General features: G+C 36.0%; 1 protein-coding gene across 2 annotated transcripts in view; it reads right to left on the reverse strand.

Annotated features, from left to right (window-relative positions):
• Window positions 1–18,160, reverse strand: part of LOC143234367 (G-protein coupled receptor GRL101-like) — a 190,721-nt gene that overhangs the window by 70,068 nt on the left and 102,493 nt on the right. For both annotated transcript variants that reach the window (XM_076471674.1, XM_076471675.1), the window contains 4 exons: window positions 16,561–16,677; window positions 14,751–14,867; window positions 13,835–13,969; window positions 12,661–12,780 (listed from right to left, as the gene is read on the reverse strand). In XM_076471674.1, the coding sequence (XP_076327789.1) occupies window positions 12,661–12,780; window positions 13,835–13,969; window positions 14,751–14,867; window positions 16,561–16,677 (489 nt within the window). The remainder of the gene's footprint in view (window positions 1–12,660; window positions 12,781–13,834; window positions 13,970–14,750; window positions 14,868–16,560; window positions 16,678–18,160) is intronic.

Here is an 18,160-nt window from a genome sequence, read left to right on the forward strand (position 1 = left end):
CTTATGTAAGTCAACGTGTAACACTGATAGTAATGAGTCTTATGTAAGTCAACGTGTAACACTGATAGTAATGAGTCTTATGTAAGTCAACGTGTAACACTGATAGTAATGAGTCTTATGTAAGTCAACGTGTAACACTGATAGTAATGAGTCTTATGTATGTAAGTCAACGTGTAACACTGATAGTAATGAGTCTTATGTAAGTCAACGTGTAACACTGATAGTAATGAGTCTTATGTAAGTCAACGTGTAACACTGATAGTAATGAGTCTTATGTAAGTCAACGTGTAACACTGATAGTAATGAGTCTTATGTAAGTCAACGTGTAACACTGATAGTAATGAGTCTTATGTAAGTCAACGTGTAACACTGATAGTAATGAGTCTTATGTAAGTCAACGTGTAACACTGATAGTAATGAGTCTTATGTAAGTCAACGTGTAACACTGATAGTAATGAGTCTTATGTAAGTCAACGTGTAACACTGATAGTAATGAGTCTTATGTAAGTCAACGTGTAACACTGATAGTAATGAGTCTTATGTAAGTCAACGTGTAACACTGATAGTAATGAGTCTTATGTAAGTCAACGTGTAACACTGATAGTAATGAGTCTTATGTAAGTCAACGTGTAACACTGATAGTAATGAGTCTTATGTAAGTCAACGAACACTGATAGTAATGAGTCTTATGTAAGTCAACGTGTAACACTGATAGTAATGAGTCTTATGTAAGTCAACGTGTAACACTGATAGTAATGAGTCTTATGTAAGTCAACGTGTAACACTGATAGTAATGAGTCTTATGTAAGTCAACGTGTAACACTGATAGTAATGAGTCTTATGTAAGTCAACGTGTAACACTGATAGTAATGAGTCTTATGTAAGTCAACGTGTAACACTGATAGTAATGAGTCTTAACACTGATAGTAATGAGTCTTAAAGTCAACGTGTAACACTGATAGTAATGAGTCTTATGTAAGTCAACGTGATAGTAATGACTTATGAAGTCAACGTAATGATAGTAATGAGTCTTATGTAAGTCAACGTGTAACACTGATATAGTAATGAGTCTTATGTAAGTCAACGTGTAACACTGATAGTAATGAGTCTTATGTAAGTCAACGTGTAACACTGATAGTAATGAGTCTTATGTAAGTCAACGTGTAACACTGATAGTAATGAGTCTTATGTAAGTCAACGTGTAACACTGATAGTAATGAGTCTTATGTAAGTCAACGTGTAACACTGATAGTAATGAGTCTTATGTAAGTCAACGTGTAACACTGATAGTAATGAGTCTTATGTAAGTCAACGTGTAACACTGATAGTAATGAGTCTTATGTAAGTCAACGTGTAACACTGATAGTAATGAGTCTTATGTAAGTCAACGTGTAACACTGATAGTAATGAGTCTTATGTAAGTCAACGTGTAACACTGATAGTAATGAGTCTTATGTAAGTCAACGTGTAAACGACACTGATAGTAATGAATCTTATGTAAGTCAACGTGTAACACTGATAGTAATGAGTCTTATGTAAGTCAACGTGTAACACTGATAGTAATGAGTCTTATGTAAGTCAACGTGATAACACTGATAGTAATGAGTCTTATGTAAGTCAACGTGTAACACTGATAGTAATGAGTCTTATGTAAGTCAACGTGTAACACTGATAGTAATGAGTCTTATGTAAGTCAACGTGTAACACTGATAGTAATGAGTCTTATGTAAGTCAACGTGTAACACTGATAGTAATGAGTCTTATGTAAGTCAACGTGTAACACTGATAGTAATGAGTCTTATGTCAACGTCAACGTAAGTCAACACTGATAGTAATGAGTCTTATGTAAGTCAACGTGTAACACTGATAGTAATGAGTCTTATGTAAGTCAACGTGTAACACTGATAGTAATGAGTCTTATGTAAGTCAACGTGTAACACTGATAGTAATGAGTCTTATGTAAGTCAACGTGTAACACTGATAGTAATGAGTCTTATGTAAGTCAACGTGTAACACTGATAGTAATGAGTCTTATGTAAGTCAACGTGTAACACTGATAGTAATGAGTCTTATGTAAGTCAACGTGTAACACTGATAGTAATGAGTCTTATGTAAGTCAACGTGTAACACTGATAGTAATGAGTCTTATGTAAGTCAACGTGTAACACTGATAGTAATGAGTCTTATGTAAGTCAACAACGTGTAACACTGATAGTAATGAGTCTTATGTAAGTCAACGTGTAACACTGATAGTAATGAGTCTTATGTAAGTCAACGTGAACACTGATAGTAATGAGTCTTATGTAAGTCAACGTGTAACACTGATAGTAATGAGTCTTATGTAAGTGTAAGTCAACGTGTAACACTGATAGTAATGAGTCTTATGTAAGTCAACGTGTAACACTGATAGTAATGAGTCTTATGTAAGTCAACGTGTAACACTGATAGTAATGATGTCTTATGTAAGTCAACGTGTAACACTGATAGTAATGAGTCTTATGTAAGTCAACGTGTAACACTGATAGTAATGAGTCTTATGTAAGTCAACGTGTAACACTGATAGTAATGAGTCTTATGTAAGTCAACGTGTAACACTGATAGTAATGAGTCTTATGTAAGTCAACGTGTAACACTGATAGTAATGAGTCTTATGTAAGTCAACGTGTAACACTAACACTGAGTCTTATGTAGTAAGTCAACGTGTAACACTGATAGTAATGAGTCTTATGTAAGTCAACGTGTAACACTGATAGTAATGAGTCTTATGTAAGTCAACGTGTAACACTGATAGTAATGAGTCTTATGTAAGTCAACGTGTAACACTGATAGTAATGAGTCTTATGTAAGTCAACGTGTAACACTGATAGTAATGAGTAGTAACACTGATAGTAATGAGTCTTATGTAAGTCAACGTCACTGATAGTAATGAGTCTTAAGTCAACGTGTAACACTGATAGTAATGAGTCTTATGTAAGTCAACGTGTAACACTGATAGTAATGAGTCTTATGTAAGTCAACGTGTAACACTGATAGTAATGAGTCTTATCAACGTTGATAGTAATGAACACTGTCAAAGTCAACGTGTAACACTGATAGTAATGAGTCTTATGTAAGTCAACGTGTAACACTGATAGTAATGAGTCTTATGTAAGTCAACGTGTAACACTGATAGTAATGAGTCTTATGTAAGTCAACGTGTAACACTGATAGTAATGAGTCTTATGTAAGTCAACGTGTAACACTGATAGTAATGAGTCTTATGTAAGTCAACGTGTAACACTGATAGTAATGAGTCTTATGTAAGTCAACGTGTAACACAGATAGTAATGAGTCTTATGTAAGTCAACGTGTAACACTGATAGTAATGAGTCTTATGCAAGTCAACGTGTAACACTGATAGTAATGAGTCTTGTGTAAGTCAACGTGTAACACTGATAGTAATGAGTCTTGTGTAAGTCAACGTGTAACACTGATAGTAATGAGTCTTATGTAAGTCTAAAAACAACTACTTTTCGGATTTTACTCCTGAAACATTTAAATCAGTGGATAATTTTTAAAATTCTTGTACGTATCCGGAAATATGAACGATTTTAAAATATATGTATTATGTAAACTATCCTGTTCTTATTGTTGAACTTCGCACAAAGCTACTCGAGGGGCAACAAGCCGCCTCTAATTCTGAGACTGTAGTGACAAATAATGGAATTGACTGACACATTATAACGCCCCGACGAAGTAAAGGATTTAATCAGAAATGGATTTAATCTTGCGACTCGAAAAGAACGAGATGAGACCTCTAAACAGCAGGCCGTTTAAGTAAAAGGCCTAAACGGCTTACTGAAACAAACTTACAGACAAACTCTGTAAGACTTCAGTAAAATAATTTCAGTATCGATAAACATTAAAGTAAATAGTATGCAATGACGAACATGACCACTGTGAGTTTTAGTAATGCAGTTGTTTTGATTTTTAGACGTGCTTTTCCTTCCTTCATAATGGCATGTCCCCTTTGCACAGCGGAAGGTCTACGATTTACACTGCTAAAACAAGGGGTTTGATTCCTCTCGGTAGACCCAGCAAATAGCCCAATGTGGCTTTGATATTAAAAAGAACACATTCATAATGGCAAACGTAAAAAAGAAACACATTATGCTGAAAGTTTTGTTAGACGTTTTAAAGAAAAAGAAAGAAAACAGCTTTTGTTCGCACGAGTAAATTCAAATCTTTCTACCACAGTTAACACGTTTAACGAATTAATGCAGTAAGTTTCATTTTAACTCATCAACTCAGAAACAAAATGCTTTCTTGTCTCTTTCTAGAACACGTTTTCTTTTATATTTATATACATATATACGTGTATATGTGTCTGTGTATATATATAATGAGGCAGATCACTTTGATAGCCCGCTAGAGAGATATAAAGCAAACGATCCGACTTAAGCCTTTTCAATCATTAAATAACATTTAATTACTGACTCCCTGCTAAGCAAATCAGAATTATTTATGTTCGATAATTCCGTAGGCTGTTTACATTCTTTGAACAATAGAAGTTAATAAGCTACGTTATAAAACAGACTTGTTGGAACCGAAGCAATAAATTATATCATCAAATTAATTCGTATCCATTTTCAATTCACGTGACTAAAACACGTCACTAGAGCCAAATGAAAACCTTCTCTCTAATCTGGTCCAGTAAGACTTTCCGGCAATCGAGACGAATTAAAAACATTTTAAATAAAGTTATCAGATCTTAACAGTTCGATAAAGTTATAAAACTACTAAACGATAGCAAAGACAACATTTCTATTCCTTTCCGGTTACTCAGCGGTAAACTTCGGCGCTTCAAATGCTAAATTTTTAGGTTCTATCTCGGCGGTGGATGCAGCGAAGATAGTACAATGTTTAAATTTTCGCTAAAACAAAATGAAACGCCGAGAAAAAAAGAGAAACATGTCAGGTGAATAAAACTTGAATGAGTAACTTACACTGCAATCAATTATCGTTTTAAAACATTATATACGGATAACAAAGCACTAAGTGGTCCTTCAAAGATGTCCATGCACATTTACCCTTTGAACAAAAATGGCATAAATTAAAATTCACCCTTTATAGTTATGGAAATTATCGAATTACCCTTTTAAATTCCTGTTCAAGAGCTCACTTTCATTATCCCAGACAGCGACTTACTCCGAAAGCTAATTACCATGTTATGAAAATAAGTGTCTTAACTGTAGCCTAACATATATTTTCCCAGTTTCGATCTTGTGCCCTATACCTTATTACCTTCATAACATAACACGCAAACCAGAGATGTTTACTCTTTCTGTCCTCTGGATAGTAAATAAAATCACCTGTTACCTTTCTTTTGTTAAGAGGTCTCATAAGATAATTCTTCCGTCATAGGATGCATCCTATATAGTAGGTCTTTACTGACCCGTTTCCAATAAGTAAGTATTATATCTTAACTAAATAGAAACACATGTATATAGTATTTCAAGTGATGCCTAACTCGTGATTCGTGTGAAAGGATAACTACCCTTTTGACTTGTAATGAATATGATAAGTAAACCTTTTATCTTCTAATAAATATTATAACTACCCTTTTCAACTTGTAATCAAACTGAGCGTTCTGTGCGACACGTGAGCTACGTGATCCCTATGGACACTTTATGTGACACACAGGTCACATGGCTATTAAAGACGCTTTATGCGACACAGGGATTTTATGACTACCTCGTTGATCCAACCACGTGTATATAGCGTTCATACTACCAATATTTTAGGAGTGTATACATTTGTATATATATATATATATATATATCGGCCCTAACTTACAAGACCATAATTCATACTTCTGCAAAACAACTATTATGATAATTAGTGTCCTGAACTCATAATTACTCACCGAAATACACTCAGAGCAGTGATAAATAAATACTTAGGTTTAGAGAGCAATTACCCAGACAAATTTTCAAATCTAATTTTAAAGAGTTACAAAAAAGCTTGAGAGAAATATAAGAAATCATAGAAATCCCACAGATTTTTAGCAAATCTATTTCGACATTAACGCAACAGAAAACAAATCACAGTTGTTTTCACAGTACATGTTTGAACAACTTTTCATTGGAATGTTTGAAACAAGCTATTCAGTTGTTAACAATATATCGCAGCTCTACTTTAAGTAGCTATATCACTGGGTACAACTCGGAAGTTATTATTCAAGTGCTGACAACATTATATTTACATTACTGGGTACAACTTGGAAGTTATTATTCAAGTGCTGATAACATTATATTTACATTAATGGGTATAACTTGGAAGTTATTATTCAAGTGCTGATAACATTATATTTACATTAATGGGTATAACTTGGAAGTTATTATTCAAGTGCTGATAACATTATATTTACATTACTGGGTATAACTTGGAAGTTATTATTCAAGTGCTGATAACATTATATTTACATTACTGGGTATAACTTGGAAGTTATTATTCAAGTGCTGATAACATTATATTTACATTAATGGGTATAACTTGGAAGTTATTATTCAAGTGCTGATAACATTATATTTACATTAATGGGTATAACTTGGAAGTTATTATTCAAGTGCTGATAACATTATATTTACATTAATGGGTATAACTTGGAAGTTATTATTCAAGTGCTGATAACATTATATTTACATTAATGGGTATAACTTGGAAGTTATTATTCAAGTGCTGATAACATTATATTTACATTAATGGGTGTAACTTGGAAGTTATTATTCAAGTGCTGATAAAATTATATTTACATTAATGGGTATAACTTGGAAGTTATTATTCAAGTGCTGATAACATTATATTTACATTAATGGGTATAACTTGGAAGTTATTATTCAAGTGCTGATAACATTATATTTACATTAATGGGTATAACTTGGAAGTTATTATTCAAGTGCTGATAACATTATATTTACATTAATGGGCATAACTTGGAAGTTATTATTCAAGTGCTGATAACATTATATTTACATTAATGGGCATAACTTGGAAGTTATTATTCAAGTGCTGATAACATTATATTTACATTAATGGGCATAACTTGGAAGTTATTATTCAAGTGCTGATAACATTATATTTACATTAATGGGTATAACTTGGAAGTTATTATTCAAGTGCTGATAACATTATATTTACATTAATGGGTATAACTTGGAAGTTATTATTCAAGTGCTGATAACATTATATTTACATTAATGGGTATAACTTGGAAGTTATTATTCAAATGCTGATAACATTATATTTACATTAATGGGCATAACTTGGAAGTTATTATTCAAGTGCTGATAACATTATATTTACATTAATGGGCATAACTTGGAAGTTATTATTCAAGTGCTGATAACATTATATTTACATTAATGGGCATAACTTGGAAGTTATTATTCAAGTGCTGATAACATTATATTTACATTAATGGGTATAACTTGGAAGTTATTATTCAAGTGCTGATAACATTATATTTACATTAATGGGTATAACTTGGAAGTTATTATTCAAGTGCTGATAACATTATATTTACATTAATGGGTATAACTTGGAAGTTATTATTCAAGTGCTGATAACATTATATTTACATTAATGGGTATAACTTGGAAGTTATTATTCAAGTGCTGATAACATTATATTTACATTAATGGGTGTAACTTGGAAGTTATTATTCAAGTGCTGGTGAAATCTTATCTGGAGTATTTGTGGGAATGATCAAAGAAAGATGTGAATCTATTGTTAATGAAACTTTCTGGCTTTCAATTCAAACGATACAGGAGTAGACGAATGAATATGAACTTCTATCAAGCTGTCTACTTAGATCAAACATATAAGTAAAAATTTAATCGCTAATAAGCACGGCTAATTAAATATATTACTATTTTAATCTGACTTACATCCTTTCATGATCCACGATATTTGGGCAGCTTAGGTTTGCTTTGAATTTTGCGCAAACTTACACAAAAGCTATCTGCGCTAGCTATCTCTAATTTAACAGTAATAAACTAGAAGTAACTAGTCAGTATCACCCTAAATAGTTCCTAGGCTACATTTTCTTTCTAACGAAAAGTGAGACTGACCACACATTATAACGTTCCCACGAAAGGGCGGTGTGACGTGGATTCGACCCCACAGAGTGCGAATCGAGCGCCCTAACAACCAGACCATATATACTATGCTGATAATGTAACATAATCTTTTCGGTAAGGAAATAATCAAAACAAATGAAAAATAATGAAATTTAGACACGTGAAACATTCTAACCTATATTGTTCATGAAAGTAACACCAAAGAAAGATTAGAGTGTACCTCAGGGAATAAACAAACTCTAGTTCCCAGCTTCAAGTATACTGTCGTATTCTCGAACAACCACATTCCACTAGGATATAGATCCAGCTTTTCTCTTTAGTTAATTTATGTTCAGGGTTACTGATAAGGAGTGCAATTCTCCTAAACTAGTACAACACAATAACACACGTTAATCAAAATATAGATTGTACCAGACCTACCTTGAACTTAGACTTAGAAATTAAACAATTTCTGGAATATTAAATTTATTAGGCCCGTCATGACCAGGTGGGTTAAGACGTTCGACTCGTAATCTGAGGGTCGCGGGTTCAAATCCCTGTCGCACTAAACATGCTCGCCCTTTGAATCGTGTGGGCGTATAATGTGACGGTAAATCCCTCTATTTATTGGTAAATGAGTAGTCCAACAAATGCCGGTGGGTGGTGATGAATAGCTGCTTTCCCTCTAGTCTTACACTGCTAAATTATTGACAGCTAGAGCAGATAACCCTTGTGTAACTTTGTGCAAAATTCCAAAAACATAACAAAACAAACAAAGTTCATTTATCACTGTCGTAGTCTATACCAGTAGTAGCCTAGGTTTGTGAATATGTGAAGAGGTGCGACAGGTAACAGGGGTTATGATTTGGTTTGAATTTCACGCAAAGCTACACAAGGGTTATCTGCGATGGTCATCCGTAATTTGGCAGTAAAAGACCAGAAGTAAGGCCGTTTGCCAGTCAACACCACCAACTGCAGTCTTTTGGGTAACTCTATTTTCAACGAACATTAGGATTGACCGTAACATTATAACGCTCTCACGGCTGAAATGGCAAGCATATTTGGTAGAGCGGGGATTCGAACCCGCGACCCGCAGATTACGAATCGAAAATCCTGACCACCTGATCATGCCGGGTCCAAGCGCTTTACTTTCGACCGTGAGATGATGATGTGGACTTTCAAACATACCACATACCCTGTTTTCTGGGCTTTATGATAAACTTCACACGACCCACAGCTGCTTACCGTCAATACAATGTAGCAAAATCATTTATGACAAAGAAAATAATCAATAAACGTTGTCAATACGAGTGTTTTTTTCTTATAAGCAAAGCCACTTCGGGCTATTTACTGAGTCCACCGAGGGAAATCGAACCCCTGATTTTAGCGCTGTAAATTTGTAGACGTATCGCTGTATTAGCGGGGAACATGATACGATACGATTATGATAGTTAATATTAGTTGTTCTACAATAGAGTGTAGACTAACTACACGAGGGCTATCTTCGCTAGCCGTCCCTAATATTCCATTGTAAGACTAAAGAGAAGGCAGCTAGTCATCCCCACCCACCGCCAACTCTTGGGTTACTTACTCTTTCACCAACGAATAATGGGATTGACCGTCTCATTATAATGCCTTCATGTATGAAAGGGCGAGCATGTTCAGTGTGACGGGGATTCGAACCCTCGACTTTCGGATTACGAATCGAGTGCCTTAACCACCTGGCCATGCCAAACATGCTCGCCCCTTTCAGCTGTGGGGACGTTACAAAGTGACGGCCAATCGCACTATTCGTTGGTAAAAGAGTAGCCCAAGAGTTGGTGGTGGGTGGCGATCACAAGATGCCTTCCCTCTAGTCTTACACTGCTAAATTAGAAACGGCTAGCGAAGATAGCCCTCGTGTAGTTAGTGTTGCGCGAAATTTAAATCAAACAAACCAATCATTTTATTCCAATGTCAACTTTTTGTTCTATTCTGACAAAATATATTAAATATATATTAACAAAATACACTCTTCAAAACAAGAAACGCAAAAGGGATATTCTTTTTATTTTAAAGAGAAATATATCTAATAACGTTACAAGCTCAGAGTATGTGATGTTACACGTGTTTAGGCACTGATTGTCAGACCAAAATGACAATAAAAGTTGTGCACTTTGAAAATGGAGGAAAACATCGGATTTTTCGCCAAAACGCATGCGTGTCCAATAAATTTGTTTGAGAGATCTGCATGTTCTGCAAGTGCAACATATGCAAAATCCCTATAAAAGTGACGGGTTCTCGGTTTCCATAGCTAAGTTTTAAGCCACCGACACGCAATACAGTTACGCCAAGACTGACTGAAGCACAACGCAACAACGCCATTGGTCGCTTGGAATTAGGCGAATCTCGATCAGATGTTGCCAGAGCTGTGAATGTCCACCAAAGCACCATCACAAGGCTATGGAATCGTCACCAACAACATGGATCAACTCGTGACCGTCCACGATCTGGCACACCTCGTGTGACCACGCCCGCACAAGATCGCTACATCCGGTTACGTAATCTTCGGAATAGGACCACCACTGCGACGTCTACTGCCTCAACCATACCAGGGCTGCGTAGGATTTCCGATCAGACCGTACGCAACCGTCTACGAGATGCAGGAATCCGACCTCGACGTACAGTCAGAGGCATCATCCTCACCCAGCAACATCGTCAAGCACGGCTACAGTGGACTCGGGCACATCGGGTATGGCTTCATCGACGATGGAGGCATGTTTGGTTCAGCGATAAATCACGTTTTATGCTTCGTAGGCAGGATGGAAGGACCCGTGTTTACCATCGCCGAGGTGAACGTTTTGCAGCAAACTGTGTGCAGGAAGTTGACAGATTTGGTGGTGGCAGCGTCATGATGTGGGCTGCCATCGCCTACAATGCCAGAACAGACCTTTTGCACATTTGAGGGAATCTTACGGCTCAACGATACGTCGACGAGATTCTTAAGCCCCATGTGCAACCCATCATGGTGAACGTCAACGACGTTTTTCAACATGACAACGCCCGTCCTCACACAGCCCGACTCACCACTGTCTTCTTGGGACACCACAACATCAACGTTCTTCCCTGGCCCTCCAGATTACCAGATTTAAACCCCATCGAACATCTTTGGGAGGAGTTGGCTGACGTCTGCGACGGCGACAACCTCAACTGCAGTCTCTACCTCAGCTTGCAGCAGCTTTGCAGGCTGAGTGGACAGCCATTCCACAGGATGTGATTCGTCATCTCATCGCTTCTATGGGCAGGAGATGCCAAACAGTTATTGATGCTCACGGGGGGCATACTCGTTATTGACGTTGAGTGACGTTAAACTTCAACTAGTGAGCGTGGACTTCGCCTTTGCAGACTTTGGATGTTCAGCAGTGAATGTGCAAAGTTACATACATGTCATACAGAACTACCCGGAATAAACTTGTTAACAATTTGTCTCAAATTTTGCCTTTTGCGTTTCTTTTTTTGAAGAGTATATATTAACGTGCATACAAAGGGATGAATTTTTAAGTTACGAGATAATTAGTTGTGTATTATGTATTTATTTTTTAACCACATGGATATATTTTGGATAACTGTCATCACATTATATCCATCTGTTGTATCACTGGAATTCAAAGATGTTTCATTTAGAATAGTATAACGTACTTCTTCCATCAGCGGAACTTTTAAGATGACGTTTTGACTTTCAAAATAAGCGCCACCAGCTAATAACTTCGTTTCAAATGCCACAACATTTGTTTCGCGTTTTCAAATCAAAATGTGATTCTTAACGCTACCAGCTCAAAATTTCAAACCATCCGCCAACATTGTTCGTTTTCTCTCACCACCAGCTCAAACAAACGACCTCCACGTCACCACATGAACACTACATTCTCACACCACCAGCTCAAACAAACGACCTCCACGTCACCACATGAACACTACATTCTCACACCACCAGTTCAAACAAACGACCTCCACGTCACCAGATGAACACTACATTCTCACACCACCAGCTCAAACAAACGACCTCCACGTCACCACATGAACACTACATTCTCACACCACCAGCTCAAACAAACGACCTCCACGTCACTACATGAACACTACATTCTCACACCACCAGCTCAAACAAACGACCTCCACGTCACCACATGAACACTACATTCTCACACCACCAGCTCAAACAAACGACCTCCACGTCACCACATGAACACTACATTCTCACACCACCAGCGCAAACAAACGACCTCCACGTCACCACATGAACACTACATTCTCACACCACCAGCTCAAACAAACGACCTCCACGTCACCACATGAACACTACATTCTCTACACCACCAGTCAAACTTTGTCTCCTCATTGTTAGTCAAAACACAGTTCCCACGTTACCAGCCTAAAGCGTCGTTTCTACACCTCCAGTTCAAACTTTAGATTTTCATCAATCAGTCCAGTTCAAAATATTCATTGTCTTTACGCTGCCACAGTTGAATTAATATCGTTACATTATCCTAAATGAATATTAATAACATCTGGTTATACTTACGACATCCGACTTCATCAGTCCAAGAAAACTGACAATGAATGTCACCATCACAAGCCAATCTCTTATCAATACAGTAACTGTTGGAACATTTCAGTTGGTTATCTGCACACGTCGAATTCTCTGGAAATTAAATTACTTTATATTATCACAAAAGCTGTAATTTACATTTGTTTCTATGTGAGTTAACATAAAACAAAAATGAACATATTAACGAGCTATTGCTATATTTCTATATCCAATATACTCGACAAACAACTGTTAGATATACGGATTTATACTTGATATATTTTATTTCAATAAACATACAGTGAGGAATGTGGATGTTCTTCAGAATAATTCGAGAGAGGCCATCACAAAGATCATTTCCAATGGCACCTATCTAGCACTACTTAAAGCACATGATTCATACGAATTCATTCTGGCGAGAAATTGTTAACCCAAAATGATTCGAGTAAACATTTTTTTGAAAAGCGGGAGGCGCTCGAGTTAGTTAGTTAGTTTGTTTTTTTTTTTTAATTTCGCACAAAGCTACTCGAGGGCTATCTGTTCTAGCCGTCCCTAATTTAGCAGTGTAAGACTAGAGGGAAGGCAGCTAGTCATCACCACCCACCGCCAACTCTTGGGCTACTCTTTTACCAACGAAAAGTGGGATTGACCGTCACATTATACGCCCCACGGCTGGGAGGGCGAGCATGTTTGGCGCGACTGGGGCGCAAACCCGCGACCCTCAGGTTACGAAGCGCACGCCTTAACGCGCTAGGCCATGCCAGGCCCTCGCTCGAGTTATCTTGGGCAAGTCACTGAAGGGTTTAAAAAAAGTTGAATGAAAATGCATTCAATGTGATAAAAACTATTGACAGATTTTCGAAAGCCAAAAAAAAGTTAAATATGTATTATACATTTATTACTCGGAAATCTGATGTAATAGTTGTTTTTCATTTGTGCCGGGAACTTGTAAAACGCACTATTTATTCTAACATGTCCCTTTTCTTTGGTTAGAAAATAATTTTCCTTCCATTTTATCTATTAGAATTAAAATAAATTTTAAACGATGGATAAATATCTCAGCAGATGTAGTTTTAAAATGACCTTTGGTACTTCAAAATCAGCGCCACAAGCGAGATAATTAATAACTGTTTTTAAATGAAACTGTTGTAAATAATATCACACGCACCACAGCCTATCAAGTGAGATCCGTCAGCGCATCCCTCCCTGGATTCTTTGTTTCGGAAACATCTGTGATGTTGAGGAACACATTCTCCATTCACGCACTGGAACTCATCTTCAGTGCATGTTTGTCTTCTGTTGTCTGAGTAAAACACAAGCATAAACACTCCCGTTTGACAACGTTTTATAAGTTTGAGTAAACGTTTCAATTAACTACAGACCTCACGTCGTAACAATGTTATTTTCCACTACGAACTAGCATAAAACAAGAGATAAGTCCAACACGACAAATTGATTCTAGGACGAAGATTTTTTTTTTTTCGACAACCTGCGTAATTACAAAAATAAAAAAATAAAAGAAAAAAGAAAGAAAAAACTGAAAAGAAATAATGTTCACGTCCAACAGAAAGTGGATGATAAAGACATTAGAAAACTTAGACACGGAGAATTCTTAAGAAGAAAGTTTGGTTAATTTTGAATTTCGCGCAAAGCTATACGAGGACTATCTGCGCTAGCTGTCCCTAATTTAACAGTGTAAGACCGCCAACCGCCAACTCTTGGGCTACTCTTTTACTAATGGGATTGACCGTCACTTATAACGCCCCCACGGCTAAAAGGGCGAGCATGTTTGGTGCGACGGGGATTCGAACTCGCGACCCTCTGATTACGAGTCGAATGCCTAAATCCACCTGGCCATGACGGGGCCCTGGGAATAGAGAGAAGCCGTGATTAATATATAGAACGAAACAAAGTGAAGAAATAAAAAGACATTTAACGACAGCAGAGTGGTTACTAAAGGAGTAATATGAGTGTATAAGATATTTATAAGTTTCGAGGACATATAAATATTAATAAAAAGTATTAAGAAAGTAAAAAAAAAACATAAGAAAGGAAAACTTTAAAAAGTTTCATCTATATCTGACCACAAAACTTTTCATCCGAAAAATCCGGACAATCAAGTCGGAAATCACACCACCAGTCTAGCCGGATACATTGTCCACTGGAGCATTTCGCGTAGTCATCAGGGCAATCTTCGTGGACTGAAGACAAAAATAACAATTATTTGTGTGAACAATAGTGCTTACGGAAAATTAAATATATTGTTTGTATGTAGTTAATAAAAGTAGTTTGATTTCTGACAGACTATTTTGTGCGACAAACTGCATCGGGCCCATTACTGTCAAATAGTTTAATGTAACAATCAGAACCATTGTAACAATTAGAATGTGCGTGACGTTTCATCGTAGTTTGTTTGTTTGCCTTACAGCAAAATAACATTGGTCTGTCTGCTATGTCTACAGAGGTGAATCTAACCCAGAATTTTACCGTTGTAAGTCTGTAAACATACCGTTTTTATTCTGAGCTTAATAAAGTAAATAGAGAAAGAAATACTGAGTACATCCGGCCCTCTGCTGCGCGCACTGAGGAGAATCGAACCCCAGATTTTATCATTGTAAGTCTGCGCTAGCCGTCCTTAATTTAACAGTGTACGACTAGTTTTGTTTGTTTGTTTGGGAATTTCGCACAAAGCTACTCTAGGGCTATCTGTGCTAGCCGTCCCTAATTTAGCAGTGTAAGACTAGAGGGAAGGCAGCTAGTCATCACCACCCACCGCCAACTCTTGGGCTACTCTTTACCAACGAATAGTGGGATTGTCCGTCACATTATACACCCCCAAGGCTGGGAGGGCGAGCATGTTTAGCGCGATGCGGGCGCGAACCCGCGACCCTCGGATTACGAGTCGCACGCCTTACACGCTAGGCCATGCCGGGCCTGTGTACGACTAGAGGAGAGGCAGTTAGTTATCACCCACAGCCAACTCTTGGGCTACTCTTTTACTTTTTTGTTTGTTTTTGAAATTCGCACCAAGCTACTCGAGAGCTATCTACGCTAGCTGTCCCTAATTTAGCAGTGTAAGACTAGAGGGAAGGCAGCTAGTCATCACCATCCACCGCCAATTCTTGGGCTACTCTTTTACCAACGAATAATGGGATTGAGCACAACATTATAACGCTACCCCACGGCTGAAAGGGCGAGCATGTTTGGTGCGACTGGGATTCGAACCCGCGACCCTCATATTACGAGTCGAACGCCTTAATAACCTGATCACGAAAGTGTATTATAATTCTACAACAAAACTGACATTTTTATACATTATTAAGATAAAATAAAAGCAATTCATAGAACAATGTTGTTACTTATGGCTTTCCATATTTATTCTTCATTTAAAGAAATAAAAAATTTCAAATTTAATCTCCAAAGATATACATACTTTTATAGGTATTGAAGAAACAACAGTTGGTAATAATTATTATTTTACTTACCATAGTTGGTAATTATTATTATTTTACTTACCATAGTTGGTAATTATTATTATTTTACTTACTACAGTTGGTAATTATTATCATTTTACTTACCATAGTTGGTAATTATTATTATTTTACTTACTACAGTTGGTAATTATTATCATTTTACTTACCATAGTTGGTAATTATTATTATTTTACTTACTACATTTGGTAATTATTATTATTTTACTTACCACAGTTGGTAATTATTATTATTTTACTTACTACAGTTGGTAATTATTATTATTTTACTTATCACAGTTGGTAATTATTATTATTATTTTACTTACCACAGTTGGTAATTATTATTATTTTACTTACTACAGTTGGTAATTATTGTTATTATTTTACTTGCCACAGTTGGTAATTATTATTATTTTACTTACCACAGTCAATCTCATCACTTCGGTCACGGCAGTGGTACTGTGCGTCACAACGGTACTTCTCTTCGATACATTGGCCATTGTAACAACGAAAGTGACCTGGACCGCACGTTTTGAGCGCTGTCCAAAGCGATAAGAAACACAGCATCAGTAGTCACAGCAATTAGCACATGATTTATTAAAAGGACAAAAAGTTTTGATAATCAGATCAAAACTACACATTCGAAGATCGTTTTTTAAAATTATCCAAAACCTCAGATATTGTTTGTCCTTTAAAGTTTGCTGGAAATATAATAGTTAAAAAATGCATCTTAAGAAAGTCGTAACTTTAAAAAATAGAACACGAAGTTCTGAAAAGTCTGTATTTGGCAACTCGTTAGTTTGTTTTAACATAACTGGAACTTTTAATAATTACGAAACGGCAGATTTTAGCTTTGTATTCAAATAGATTACCAAGCGATAGATTTTTGCTTTACTTTTATCGAATAATTATAGGACGGAATTATTTTATTCTATTTTCGAATAGTTACCTAATGGTTTATCTTTTGCATTTTCAAGACGGCTGGTATGGGTATTAAACTTTTAATTAAAAACAAAGTCAGTACTTTATATTAATTAAAGTTTTAATATCGATACCAGCAGTCTTGAGAATACCTTTTTACTTCAGATAGATTTTTGCTTTATTTCTTCAATAATTCTTAACTGATCGCTTTCTTTGGTTTATCGTGGTTCGATCAACTTATAATCTAAAACTTGTTATCTGGAACACTAACGTTACTGTATCTCCACTAATTTTTTTTAAGTAGTCGTTCGTTTGTTTTTTCGTAATAGAACGTTTGAATGATTTCTAACTGGTCATTTGTTGTGTAATAAAACGTTTGAATGATTTCTAACTGGTCATTTGTTGTGTATTAGAAAGTTTGAATGATTTCTAACTGGTCATTTGTTGTGTAATAGAACGTTTGAATGATTTCTAACTGGTCATTTGTTGTGTAATAGAACGTTTGAATGATTTCTAACTGGTCATTTGTTGTGTAATAGAACGTTTGAATGATTTCTAAATGGTCATTTGTTGTGTAATAGAACATTTGAATGATTTCTAACTGGTCATTTGTTGTGTAATAGAACGTTTGAATGATTTCTAAATGGTCATTTGTTGTGTATTAGAAAGTTTGAATGATTTCTAACTGGTCATTTGTTGTGTAATAGAACGTTTGAATGATTTCTAACTGGTCATTTGTTGTGTAATAGAACGTTTGAATGATTTCTAACTGGTCATTTGTTGTGTAATAGAACGTTTGAATGATTTCTAAATGGTCATTTGTTGTGTAATAGAACATTTGAATGATTTCTAACTGGTCATTTGTTGTGTAATAGAACGTTTGAATGATTTTTAACGGTCATTTGTTGTGTAATAGAACGTTTGAATGATTTCTAACCGGTCATTTGTTGTGTAATAGAACGTTTGAATGATTTCTAACCGGTCATTTGTTGTGTAATAGAACGTTTGAATGATTTCTAACCGGTCATTTGTTGTGTAATAGAACGTTTGAATGATTTCTAACTGGTCATTTGTTGTGTAATAGAACGTTTGAATGATTTC

This window comes from Tachypleus tridentatus, chromosome 12 (assembly GCF_004210375.1).
Source record: "Tachypleus tridentatus isolate NWPU-2018 chromosome 12, ASM421037v1, whole genome shotgun sequence".
Classification (NCBI taxonomy): Eukaryota; Metazoa; Arthropoda; class Merostomata; order Xiphosura; family Limulidae; genus Tachypleus; species Tachypleus tridentatus.